The sequence below is a fragment of the Salvelinus namaycush genome, chromosome 11 (assembly GCF_016432855.1).
Source record: "Salvelinus namaycush isolate Seneca chromosome 11, SaNama_1.0, whole genome shotgun sequence".
NCBI lineage: Eukaryota > Metazoa > Chordata > Actinopteri > Salmoniformes > Salmonidae > Salvelinus > Salvelinus namaycush.
The window spans coordinates 30,019,345-30,034,050 of record NC_052317.1 but is presented as its reverse complement, the minus strand read 5'-3'; the positions used below and the strand labels follow the sequence as shown (position 1 = coordinate 30,034,050).

Sequence of the window (14,706 nt, the reverse complement as noted above, 5' to 3'; positions counted from 1 at the left end):
AGTCCTTTACTGGAATGTAGGTTATGAAGACACAGCAACTGGATATGGCTGCTGTGAAAAAACATTCAGGCTGAACTTTGTGCAAGAATATTGATGAAGAAAGATACTGGTAGTTCCAGTTTGCAGCCAGAGAGAAAGAAGATATGTCTGACTGAGAAATAGGCCATGTTAAATCGTGATGTCAGGGAGGTTATAAAACCTGCATCATCCTCAAGGTTATTTTAAGTCAATGTAATATAATTACTGTTATTTCAGTGGGTTTTAGGTACAACATAGCACATATGGCCAGCTTTGTAAACTTTACATTGTTTTATCCTGCAATAGATGTCGTTCAATTGATAACGTACATTATTGTCTTCTTCAAATTACTCTTAAGGGGAAAGTAATCTAAAAGTATGTCACGGCAGTCAAAAGGAGGAGACCAAGGCGCAGCGTGGTATGCGTACATTCTTCTTAAATATAAGAATGAACACTGAACAAAAATAACGAAATGAACCGTGAAGCTATACAAATGAGTGCTGAACAGGCAACTACACATAGACAAGAACCCACAAATATCCAAAGGAAAATGGCTACCTAAATATGGTCCCCAATCAGAGACAACGATAAACAGCTGCCTCTGATTGGGAACCATATCAGGCCACCATAGACATATATACCTAGACCTACAAAACCCCTAGATATACAAAAGCCCTAGCCAAGATAAATCTAGCATACCCACCCTAGTCACACCCTGACCTAACCAAAATAATAAAGAAAATATAGATAACTAAGGTCAGGGCGTGACAGTACCAGCCCCCCCCCCCCCCCCCAAAGGTGCGGACTCCCGACCGCAAACCTGAACTTATAGGGGAGGGTCCGGGTGGGAATCTACCCTCGGTGGCGGCTCTGGTTCTGGACGCCGCCCCCCCTCTTTACACTGATCCCTCCGCCTTCGTAGATCCGGACCGTGGATCATGGCCGGAGGCTCTGGACTGCGGATCATCGCCGGAGGCCCTGGACCGGGGACCCTCGCCGGAGGCCCCGAGCTGGGGACCGTCGCTGGAGGCTCCGGACTGGGGATCGTTGCTGGAGGCTCCGGACTGTGTTCATTCTTATAAATAAGAGAATGTACGCATACCAGGTCTCCTCCTTTTGACTGCCGTGACATTATTTTGTACATAATGTATCTGCCACCGTTATGACTGAAAAGAGCTTCTGGATATCAGGACAGAGGTTACTCACCTCAAATGAGAACTTGTTCTCAACTAGCCTACCTAGTTAAATAAAGGTGAAATAAAACAATAAAAAATTTAACTGGATGAAGATTTTTTTTCTCTGACGAGTCGGACTCGAAGGATTTACTTCAGACACCCGACAAGGCCCAAATCCCCGTCATTCACATGAAAAAGAGACGGAGATAACGGGGACGTAGGTTGGGGTGCCTTGTAAGGATCTGACGGCGAGAGGGTAATCTGCCTCTACCATCAGTCCTATTAGCCAACGTACATTCATTGGATAACAAAATAGATGAGCTACAATCACGAATATCCTACCAATGGGACATTAAAAACTGTAATATCTTATGTTTCACTGAGTCGTGGCTGAACAACAACATGGATAACATACACCTGGCAGGGTTTACGCTGCATAGGCAAGATAGAAAAGCTGCTTCTGGTAAGACAAGGGGTGATGGTCTGTGTATATTTGTAAACAACAGCTGGTGCACAAAATCTAATATTAATAAAGTCTCTAGGTTTAGCTCGCCTAAGGTAGAGTATCTCATGATAAGCTGTAAACCACACTATTTACCAAGAGTTTTCATCTATATTTTTTCATAGCTGTCTATTTACCACCACAAACCAATGCTGGCACTAAGACCACACTCAATGAGCTGTATAAGGCCATAAACAAACAGGAAAACGCTCATCCAGAGGTGGTGCTCCTAGTGGCTGGGGACTTAAAACTTAAATCTGTTTTACTTCATTTCTACCAGCATGTTAAATGTGCAACCAGAGGGAAAAAGACTCTAGACTACCTTTACTCCACACAAGAGATGCTTACAAAGCTCCTCCTCGCCCTCCATTTGGAAAATATGACCATAATTATATACTCCTGATTCCTGCTTACAAGCAAAAACTAAAGCAGGATGTACCAGTGACTCGGTCGATAAAGAAGTAGTCAGATGATGCAGATGCTATGCTACAGGACTGTTTTGCTAGCACAGATTGGAATATGTTCTGGGATTCTTCCGATGGCATTGAGGAATACACCACATCAGTCACTGGCTTCATCAATAACTGCATCGATGACGTCGTCCCCACAGTGACTATACATACATACCCCAACCAGAAGCCATGGATTACAGGCAACATCCGCACTGAGCTAAAGGGTAAAACTGCCTCTTTCAAGGAGTGGGACTCTAACACGGATGCTTATAAGAAATCTCGCCATGCCCTGCGACAAACCATCAAACAGGCAAAGCGTCAATACAGGACTAAGATTGAATCGTGCTACACCGGCTCCGAAGCTCGTTGGATGTGGCAGGGCTTCAAAACTATTACGGACTACAAAGGGATGCACAGCCGCAAGCTGCCCAGTGACACGAGCCTACCAGACGAGCTAAATTACTTCTATGGTCGCTTCGAGGCAAGCAACAATGAAGCTTGCATGGGAGCATCAGCTGTTCTGGATGACTGTGTCATCGAGCTCTCCGTAGCCAATGTGAGTAAGACCTTTATTAAACAGGTCAACATTCACACAAGGCCGCAGGGCCAGACGGATTACCAGGACATGTACTCCGAGCAAACACTGACCAACTGGCAAGTGTCTTCACTGACATTTTCAACCTGTTCCTGACTGAGTCTGTAATACCAACATATTTCAAGCAGACCACCATAGGCCCTGTGCCCAATAACACTAAGGTAACCTGCCTAAATGACTACCGACCCGTAGCACTCACGTCTGTAGCCATGAAGTGCTTTCAAAGGCTGGTCATGGCTCACATCAACACCATTATCCCAGAAACCCTAGACCCACTCCAATTTCCAACAAATCCACAGATGATGCAATCTCTATTCAACTCCACACTGCCCTTTCTAACCTGGACAAAAGGAACACCTACGTGTGAATACTATTCATTGACTACAGCTCAGCGTTCAACACCATAGTGCCATCAAAGCTCATCACTACGCTAAGGACCCTGGGACTAAACACCTCCCCCCTCAACTGGATCCTGGACTTCCTGACGGGCCGCCCCCAGGTGGTAAGGGTAGGTAACAACACATCTGCCACGCTGATCCTCAACATGGGGACACCTCAGGGGTGCGTACTCAGTCCCCTCCTGTACTCCCTGTTCACTCATGACTGGCCAGGCACGACTCCAAGACCATATTCAAGTTTGCTGATAACACAACAGTGGTAGGCCTGATCACCGACAACGATGAGACAGCCTATAGGGAGGAGGTCAGAGACCTGGACGTGTGGTGCCTGGATAGCAACCTCTCGCGCAACGTGATCAAGACAAAGGAGATGATTGTGGACTACAGGAAAGGAGGACCGAGCACGCCCCCATTCTCATCAACGGGGCTGTAGTGGAGCAGGTTGAGAGCTTCAAGTTCCTTGGTGTCCACATCACCAACAAACTATCATGGTCCAAACACACCATGACAGTCGTGAAGAGGTTACGATTAAGCTTATTCCCCCTCAGGAGACTGAAAAGATTTGGCATGGGTCCATTGATCCACGAAAGGTTCTACAGCTGCACCATCGAGAGCATCCTGACTGGTTGCCTCACTACCTGGTATGGCAACTGCTCGGCCTCCGACCGCAAGGCACTACAGAGGGTAGTGCGTACGGCCCAGTACACTGGGGCCAAGCTTCCTCCCGTCCAGGACCTCTATACCAGGCAGTGTCAAAGGAAGGCCATAAAAATGTTCAAAGACTCCAGCCACCCCAGTCATAGACTGCTCTCTCTGCTACCTCACGACAAGCGGTACCGGAGCGCAAAGTCTAGGTCCAAAAGGCTTCTTAACAGCTTCCTCCCACAATAATACTCCTGAACAGCTAATCAAATGGCTACCCAGATTATTTGCATTGTCCCCCCCCCCCTCCTCTTATACTCTGCTGCTACTCTCTGTTTATTATCTATGCATAGTCACTTTAACTCTACCTACATGTACATATTACCTCAATTACCTCGACTAACCTGTACCCCCGCACATTGACTCTGTACCGGTTCCCCCTGTATATAGCCTCGCTACTGTTATCTATTTTTTTTTTTTGGAAAACTGCATTGTTGGTTAAGGGCTTGTAAGTAAACATTTCACTGTAAGGTATTCGGTGCGTGTGACAAATGAAATATGATTTGATTACCTTTTAGAAAGTAACCGACCCAACCCTGCCTATCCCGAGAAATCGAGATGCCTCTTCTTTTTATCACCTATCTGTTCTAGGATTAGATTGAACAAGTGTCTGAATTCAGTTTGTGTTTTACTCATTTTCTTTTCTCTAACCTTACTGGTCCATTATTGTTCTCCATGTCTGTGATGTTATTTCACTGTCAGTGGATTGTTTACTCAATGTGATAGAACAATGCTTGCATTAATCGATTGTGCTTGTGATGGACAGATACTACAGGCCATTGGCTGAAAAAGGCTGTCCAGCAGCAGGCTTAAATGTTATTACAGTATACCTCCTCCTGTGTTTGCTACTACTTTAACTCTAAATAGCCCCTGTCCCTGAGTCAGCCATTTGTAATACCAGAGCTTATTTTTCTACCATCATACCAGCATGATGAATATACTGTATAGCATCATGGAGAGTGTTTGGCCTTCAAGTCACAAGCAGTGTTTGTGCACATGTGTGAGGGAGGGTGTGAAGGCTTGTGTGTAATTCATTTACAGTATGATTTCTCTGCACATCTGAATATAGATCGCCGGAACAGTGTGTGCACATGCAGAGGTCGCAGTGATATTTGCGTGTGTGTGTGTGTGTGTGTGTTTTACTTTGCAGTACTTTCCTCCTTACAGTTGAAAGTCAATCTATCAACAGAAAAACTCTGCTGTAACACTAAAAGGGACATGGACATGACCTCCCGGGTGGCGCAGTGGTCTAGGGCACTGCATCGCAGTGCTAGCTGCGCCACCAGAGTCTCTGGGTTCGCGCCCAGGCTCTGTCGCAGCCGGCCGCAACCGAGAGGTCCGTGGGGCGACGCACAATTGGCATAGCGTCGTCCGGGTTAGGGAGGGTTTGGCCGGTAGGGATATCCTTGTCTCAGTATGTAAAAAAATGTAATAAAATGTATGCACTCTACTGTAAGTCGCTCTGGATAAGAGCGTCTGCTAAATGACTCAAATGTAAATGTAAAAAATGACACACGCACACACCACACACACACACACACACAGAGTCAACTCTTCTTATCTTTGTGTGCTACCAGACTCCCAGAACATACTGTGCTGCCAACACAGAGGACCTGGAGGCGGTCATCGAACACATCCAGAGGACAAATGAGGACGCCCCTCTCATGGCTGCTGGGGTCTCCATGGGCGGGTTAGTAGGTGCCTCTTCATGTTTTCTCACTTCAATAGAAGTGACACTATGGCCCAAATCCTGAGAGCTGCAAGCATTACTCAGACTATATGAATCATGTGTTGATGTAGGCTACCGTATTGATGTCAACGGGACATACATGTATGTATGGATACAACAGTATATCTTCACTGAACTGTGGGAGTTAGTCTAAAGATACTGCCTTTTATGTAGAGCCTGGAAAGTACTTGGTTGTCCCATCTATAGGTTAATATTGATATCTCAAAAACTGAGGTAAATGCTCACCAGCAGAAATGTTGTCATGGGTTGGTTATGTATTGTATTTTATTTTGCAGCCTCCTCCTTTCCCCTGTCAGAAACACCACTTTTCATTTGATTAAGGGGCTCAGTCTCTCAGTAGTACTTACACCATGTCAAAAGAGGTATTATAGCTATAATCCCCTACCTAAGTGAGGGTTTCCCCTCTCCCTTCTCCCCCACCCTCTCTCCCCTCCACCGTCCTCCCCCCTCTCCCCTCTCCCCCTACCCTCTCCCTGTCTTTCTAATCCCAGGATGATGCTGGCGAACTACCTGGGGAGGAAGGGCAGAGAGACATGTCTGAAAGGCGTGGTTGTGTTCTCGGCAGGCTGGGATGTGTTTGAGTGCACAGCGTCACTGGAGAAGCCTCTGGACCGCTTTCTCTTCAACTCCTACCTCACCAGCTGCCTGCAGGCAGGCGTGGACAGGTGGGTGTTCGCCGTAGCAGGCTGGACGGGCTACTGGGGGATTTGTCTAGATTAGCTCTTAGCTCTTAGTTGCACTGAGCTACATTGTTTAGCTTTTAGATGTTAGCTTTTAGCGACCCCTGAGGTTGGGCTCTAAAAGCTAACAGATAAAAGCTCTTTCTCTTTCTCTCTCTCTCTTGGGATATTTTCCTATCTCAATCAATCAAATGTATTTTATAAATCCCTTTTTACAGCAGCAGTTGTCACAGTGCTAAGCACTCGGTACTCTACTGTCAGGCCCAAATCATTTAATGGACATTGCCAATGGATATTGAAGCAAACCCACATGCTTCCCTATGTTCCCCATTGAAGCAAACCTACTTCCTTCTTCCTTGTGTTTTTCTCTCCTCTAGACACAAATCTGTGCTTGAGAAGAGTTACGACATTGATCATGTGATGAAGGTAAAATGCACAACCTTTTTAATGACCTCCTCTAATACAATCAAAGTAAAAGCAACCCATCTGGGTTGTTCCACCAATTTGCTGCCTTTGAGAAGTGTAACTTGGTCAAATAAAAGTTTGATTTCACAAAATGTTTACACTCTGTCATAAAGAGCACATGTTCAGCTTCATAAAAAACACATTTCCCATCTCAAGAGGTAAAATTTAAAAAATGACTATAGTAAGTGCCTAATAATAGCCAAATAAAGTAATAGGGTTGACCATAAGAGGGTTGACAATTTAATCTTAAATCAGCCATAAATCCCCTCGTGACAAGGGGAATGGAAGCTTGTTGTGTGCAACAAGGAGTGGCAATTGAATATAAGCTTCACAAAAAAATAGAATTTCTATAACATTTCTAGCCTGTATATCTATGTTTTTTTTTTTTTTTCCCTTACTAACTTTTCTGATAGCTACTTTATTGAGGAAAAATAGAACACTTGAGTGGTTTAAGGGGAAACATTTACATGTCTTGGAATGGCCTAATCAAAGCACAGACCTCAATCCAATTGAGAATCTGTGGTATGACTTAAAGGCTGCTGTACACCAGTGGAACCCATCCCACTTGAAGGAGCTGGAGCAGTTTTGCCTTGAAGAATGGGCAAAAATCCCAGTGGCTAGATGTGCCAAGTTTATAGAGACATACCCCAAGAGGCTTGCAGCTGTAATTGCTGCAAAAGTTGGCTCTACAAAGTATTGACTTTGGGGGGGTGAATAGTTATGCATGCTCAAGTTTTCTGTTTTGTTGTCTTATTTCTTGTTTGTTTCACAATAAAACGTATTTTGCATCTTCAAGTGGTCGGCATGTTGTGTAAATCAAATGATACAACCCCCCCCAAAAATCTATTTTAATTCCAGGTTGTAAGGCAACAAAATAGTAAAAATGCCAAGGGGGTTGTTTCGCAAGCCACTGTATTGTTGCCGGATGTCACCTTTTAATTTGACTTTATCCCAACCCCCCTGCAGGCCAAGACCCTCCGTGAGTTTGATGAGAGGTTCACGTCTATAATGTTTGGCTACCCCACCAATGATGACTACTACCATGATGCCAGTCCCATCCACAGGCTCAAGTCTGTGCAGGTGCCCATGTTGTGTCTAAACGCTGCAGACGACGTCTTCTCTCCCAGTCATGGTGGGTCCACAATCACACCCCACCACTGGCCATCCATTTTGGTTACAAAGCCCACCACTGGCCCTCCATGTTGGTTACATAGCCCAACACCGGCCCTCAATGTTGGTTACATAGCCCACCACCGGCCCTCAATGTTGGTTACATAGCCCACCACCGGCCCTTCATGTTGATTACATAGCTGATAAGCAAGGCCTATACCGAAAGACAATGCAGCCAAAGACACAATGTAGAAGACATCTTTTTTGGGGAAAAATCTATCCATAACTGTTATAGTGGTCTACCGTCCTCCCTCAGCTAACTTTTGTGCACTCAAGGAGTTAACTAGTTTGTTGTATTATTTTACTAAATCAGAAGTTATTATCATGGGTGCCCTAAATTATGATTGGGAAATGCAATCTAAAATTAAATCTAAAAGACATGTGTAATGATCTAAACCTAACCCAGATGGTAACCAAGCCTACACGGCCCAACCTGTGTAAGGATCACTGTGTAAAGATCCTTCAAGTCAACTCTGATTGATCTTTTTCTAACGAATACACCAGAGAAATATGTTTCTACTGGTGTCTTCGTCCAAGATATTAGTGACCATTGCCCAGTTGTTTGTGTTACAGATGTGAGAATACAAAAATCTCAGCCTCGTGTCATCACAAAGAGGAACTTTAACAACTTCAGTGAACAGGCTTTTTTACATTATATTTATTTTAGTGATCTTGATTGTGTTTCATCTATACCTGAACCCGGTTTAGCGTTCAGCCTTTTTTCAGATGTGTTCAATACTATTGTGGATAATAATAAAACCAAGGGTTAAAGGTAGGTCGAATGCCTGGTACACTCTGGAATCAGAATCAGAAGAAGTATCAGAAGTAATTCATAAAATATATAATGCTTGGGTCAAGGCCAGGAACACAGGCTTAGGCTCGGACTGGCAAGCTTTTAAGCAGCTGAGGAATCATTGTGTAAGACAAATCAGAAAGGCTAAATCTGATCATTATGTAACCGCTCGTTCGGATTGTAATGGGAACCCGGCTAAATTCTGGAAAACTGTCAAATCCCTGAAGGGTTGTACTTCCTCTTCTCTGTCACAACAAATTAATTCAAATACTGGCCTCATTATGGTAAAAATGCCATCATTGATGCATTTAATCACCATTTTATTTCAGCAGGCTATCTCTTTGAAATAACTTCTAAGCCTATTCACAATGATACTGGGCTGGATGCTGATAGGGGAAACTTGCTGTATGATGAGAGAAATGATAGTTAAAGCTTTTCTTTTAGGCTAATTACAGAAAAATAAGTCCCGGATGCTTTGTAGCAATAGACAACGAGAAATCCACAGGGGCCGACCAATTGGATCCAATTGTACAACTTTGCTCTTTTTTATCTGAGAAATGTATTTTGAATGTAAACCAATCAGGGTTTAGGCATGGGCAAAGCACTATTACAGCAATCACTTTAGTTGTTAATGATCTTGTCAAAGGTTTAGACACTAAAGTGAAATGTGCTGCTTTGTTTGTGGACCTGTCAAAAGCTTTTGATACAGTTGATCATGCTATTTTATTGAAGGAGTTGTCGTCGATAGGCCTGAGCTCTGACGCCTTTTCACGGTTTCATGATTATCTTAGTGACAGAACTCAGGCCATCGTGATTGATGGGGTTAAGTCGGAATTTCTTGAAGTGCATAAAAGCGGTCGATTTTGGGACCTGTTCTCTTCACTATTTATATAAACACAATTGGTCAATCTGTTGACGCTACTTCCGGCGCCGACCGAGATGGCCGCCTCGCTTCGCGTTCCTAGGAAACTATGCAGTATTTTGTTTTTTTTATGTGTTATTCCTTACATTGGTACCCCAGGTAATCTTAGGTTTCATTACATACAGTCGGGAGGAACTACTGAATATAAGAGCAACGTCAACTCACCATCGTTACAACCAGGAATATGACTCTCCCGAAGCGGATCCTGTGTTTTGCCTTCCACCCAATACAATGGATCTGATCCCAGCCGGTGACCCTAAACAACGACGCCGTAAAAGGGGCAAACGAAGCGGTCTCCTGGTCAGGCTTCAGAGACGGGCACATCGCGCTCCACTCCCTAGCATACTACTCGCCAATGTCCAGTCTCTTGACAATAAGGTTGATGAAATCCGAGCAAGGGTAATATTCCAGAGAGACATCAGGGATTGTAACGTTCTTTGCTTCACGGAAACATGGCTCACTCGAGAGACGCTAACGGAGTCGGTGCAGCCAGCTGGTTTCTTCACGCATCGCGCCGACAGAAACAAACATCTTTCTGGTAAGAAGAGGGGCGGGGGTGTATGCCTTATGATCAACGAGACGTGGTGTGATCATAACAACATACAGGAACTCAAGTCATTCTGTTCACCAGATTTAGAATTCCTCACAATCAAATGTCGACCGCATTATCTACCAAGGGAATTCTCTTCGATTATAATCACAGCCGTATATATTCCCCCCCAAGCAGACACATCGATGGCCCTGAACAAACTTTATCTGACTCTTTGTAAACTGGAAACCACACACCCTGAGGCTGCATTCATCGTAGCTGGGGATTTTAACAAGGCTAATCTGAAAACAAAACTCCCTAAATTCTATCAGCATATCAATTGTGCTACCAGGGCTGGTAAAACCTTGGATCATTGTTATACTAACTTCCGCGACGCATATAAGGCCCTCCCCCGCCCTCCTTTCGGAAAAGCTGACCACGACTCCATTTTGTTGCTTCCAGCCTACAAACAGAAACTAAAACAGCAAGCTCCCGCGCTCAGGTCTGTTCAACGCTGGTCCGACCAATCTGATTCCACGCTTCAAGACTGCTTCGATCACGTGGATTGGGATATGTTCCGCATTGCGTCCAACAACAACATTGACGAATACGCTGATCCGGTGAGCGAGTTCATTAGAAAGTGCATTGACGATGTCGTACCCACAGCAACGATTAAAACATTCCCAAACCAGAAACCGTGGATTGATGGCAGCATTCGCGTGAAACTGAAAGCGCGAACCACTGCTTTTAACCAGGGCAAGGTGACCGGAAACATGACCGAATACAAACAGTGTAGCTATTCCCTCCGCAAGGCAATCAAACAAGCTAAGTCCCAGTATAGAGACAAAGTAGAGTCGCAATTCAACAGCTCAGACAAAAGAGGTATGTGGCAGGGTCTACAGTCATCACGGATTACAAAAAGAAAACCAGCCCCGTCGCAGACCAGGATGTCTTGCTCCCAGACAGACTAAATAACTTTTTTGCTCGCTTTGAGGACAATACAGTGCCACTGACACGGCCCGCTACCAAAACCTGCGGGCTCTCCTTCACTGCAGCCGAGGTGAGTAAAACATTTAAACGTGTTAACCCTCGCAAGGCTGCAGGCCCAGACGGCATTCCCAGCCGCGTCCTCAGAGCATGCGCAGACCAGCTGGCTGGTGTGTTTAAGGACATATTCAATCAATCCTTATCCCAGTCTGCTGTTCCCACATGCTTCAAGAGGGCCACCATTGTTCCTGTTCCCAAGAAAGCTAAGGTAACTGAGCTAAACGACTACCGCCCCGTAGCACTCACTTCCGTCATCATGAAGTGCTTTGAGAGACTAGTCAAGGACCATATCACCTCCACCCTACCTGACACCCTAGACCCACTCCAATTTGCTTACCGACCCAATAGGTCCACAGACGACGCAATCGCAACCACACTGCACACTGCCCTAACCCATCTGGACAAGAGGAATACCTATGTGAGAATGCTGTTCATCGACTACAGCTCAGCATTTAACACCATAGTACCCTCCAAACTCGTCATCAAGCTCGAAACCCTGGGTCTCAACCCCGCCCTGTGCAACTGGGTCCTGGACTTCCTGACGGGCTGCCCCCAGGTGGTGAGGGTAGGTAACAACATCTCCACCCCGCTGATCCTCAACACTGGGGCCCCACAAGGGTGCGTTCTGAGCCCTCTCCTGTACTCCCTGTTCACCCACGACTGCGTGGCCATGCACGCCTCCAACTCAATCATCAAGTTTGCGGACGACACTACAGTGGTAGGCTTGATTACCAACAACGACGAGACGGCCTACAGGGAGGAGGTGAGGGCCCTCGGAGTGTGGTGTCAGGAAAATAACCTCACAGTCAACGTCAACAAAACAAAGGAGATGATTGTGGACTTCAGGAAACAGCAGAGGGAGCACCCCCCTATCCACATCGACGGGACAGTAGTGGAGAAGGTGGAAAGTTTTAAGTTCCTCGGTGTACACATCACGGACAAACTGAATTGGTCCACCCACACAGACAGCGTTGTGAAGAAGGCGCAGTAGTGCCTCTTCAACCTCAGGAGGCTGAAGAAATTTGGCTTGTCACCAAAAGCACTCACAAACTTCTACAGATGCACAATCGAGAGCATCCTGTCGGGCTGTATCACCGCCTGGTACGGCAACTGCTCCGCCCACAACCGTAAGGCTCTCCAGAAGGTAGTGAGGTCTGCACAACGCATCACCGGGGGCAAACTACCTGCCCTCCAGGACACCTACACCACCCGATGTCACAGGAAGGCCGTAAAGATCATCAAGGACAACAACCACCCGAGCCACTGCCTGTTCACCCCGCTATCATCCAGAAGGCGAAGTCAGTACAGGTGCATCAAAGCAGGGACCGAGAGACTGAAAAACAGCTTCTATCTCAAGGCCATCAGACTGTTAAACAGCCACCACTAACATTTAGTGGCCGCTGCCAACATACTGACTCAACTCCAGCCACTTTAATAATGGGAATTGATGGAAATTATGTAAAAATGTATCACTAGCCACTTTAACTTCTTGTCAATATGGGGGCGCTGTTTCACCATTGGAAAAAATAGTGCCCAAATTAAACTGCCTCGTACTCAATTCTTGCTCGTACAATATGCATATTATTATTACTATTGGATAGAAAACACTCTCTAGTTTCTAAAACCGTTTGAATTATGTCTGTGAGTGAAACAGAACTGGACTTAGAGCAATTTCCCTATGTGTATGTGAGAATGCAGAATTTTCCAACCTGCTCTCAGACCTGTGTATAAATCTGCCTGTCTTCTATTGGTTGAGATGCACTGCATACGCCTTCCCCTGGGTGTCAGCGAATAGAGGGTCTTGAAATGGAGTCTCTAGGCAGATCTGAAAGTCTATAAATTGATTGGAATCGAGGTGTCCCCTCTTTTGACTCTTCGCTCTGACGCAGGGAGGATCTTGGCATGTCGTTTTAGAAGCTCCTAGATATATCCGGCTCTGTTTTTATTCGATATAGGCTTTAAAGACATCATAATCTTGTTATTTTAAACCGAGTTATATCAGTTTATGTCAGTATATTGCGATTTTCGGGTATTTCATTTTCTGGCGTTGTAGGAAGTTGGGTATCTCTCTCTCGCATGCTATTGTTTACTGCTAATTGCAACGTGGAAGACGACTTTCTCCAACCCAGCAACTATTCTTTTGGACAAAGGACACCTATCCCAAGATTCTGATGAGAGGTCATCAAAAAGTAAGAACTATTTATGCTGATAATTCATTGTTCTGTTGAAAAAAGTCAAATGCATAAGACGCCATTACTTGCAGTGTAGCCTTGCTTTATCGCACGCTGTATTGCGCAGTAACGTTAATTTTAAAAATGTAACCCAGCGATTGCATTAAGAACTAATTTGTCTTTCAATTGCTGTCCAACCTGTATTTTTTTAGTCAAGTTTATGAATAGTTTTCGATAAGAATAGGTGCCTTTCCAAGATGGCGCCGGACAGATTGCTTGAGGTTTTGGACACTATTCTCATTGTATAAGCACGATTTGTGCCGCTAAATATGCACATTTTCGAACAAACTCTATATGCATTGTGTAATATGATGTTATAGGACTGTCATCTGAAGAATTCTGAGAAGGTTAGTGAAAAAATTTATATATTTTGGTGGTTTATACGTTATTGCTATTTTTGCCTTGAATCAATGCTGTTGTGATGTTTGCTATTGTGGTAAGCTAATATAACGCTATATTGTGTTTTCGCTGTAAAACACTTAGAAAATTTGAAATATTGTCTGGATTCACAAGATCTGTGTCTTTCATCTGCTGTACGCTGTGTATTTTTAAGAAATGTTTTATGATGAGTAATTAGCTAATACACGATGGTCTCTGTAGTTATTCTAGTCGCTTTGGTGAGAGTTGTGATGGTGGCTGCAATGGTAAACTCTGATTTATACCTGAAATATGCACATTTTTCTAACAAAACATATGCTATACAATAAATATGTTATCAGACTGTCATCTGATGAGGTTGTTTCTTGGTTAGTGGCTATTTATATCTTTATTTGGTCGAATTTGTGATAGCTACTGATGGAGTAAAAAAATGGTGGAGTAAAGAAGTGGTGTCTTTTGCTAACGTGGTTAGCTAATAGATTTACATATTGTGTCTTCCCTGTAAAACATTTTAAAAATCAGAAATGATGGCTTGATTCACAAGATGTGTATCTTTCATTTGGTGTCTTGGACTTGTGATTTCATGAACATTTTATTATATGATATCCCTGTGGCTTTAGGCTAGGCTATGCTAGTCAGCTTTTTTGATGGGGGTGCTCCCGGATCCGGGTTTGTGAGGCGTTAGAGGTTAAACAATGCCACTTAATATAATGTTTACATACCCTACATTACTCATCTCATATGTATATGTATATACTGTACTGTATATCATCCACTGCATCTTGCCATCTTTATGTAATACATGTATCACTAGCCACTTTAAACTATGCCACTTTATGTTTACATACCCTACATTACTCATCTCATATGTATATACTGTACACTATACCATCTACTGC

The 14,706-nt window shown here is 44.3% G+C and overlaps 1 protein-coding gene across 1 annotated transcript in view; it reads left to right on the top strand.

Moving 5' to 3' along the window:
- LOC120055333 (phospholipase ABHD3-like) overlaps positions 1-14,706 on the top strand; it is a 47,217-nt gene that overhangs the window by 14,135 nt on the left and 18,376 nt on the right. The window contains exons 5-8 of the mRNA XM_039003207.1: positions 5,420-5,532; positions 6,084-6,257; positions 6,650-6,698; positions 7,704-7,869. Of these exons, the coding sequence (XP_038859135.1) occupies positions 5,420-5,532; positions 6,084-6,257; positions 6,650-6,698; positions 7,704-7,869 (502 nt within the window). The remainder of the gene's footprint in view (positions 1-5,419; positions 5,533-6,083; positions 6,258-6,649; positions 6,699-7,703; positions 7,870-14,706) is intronic.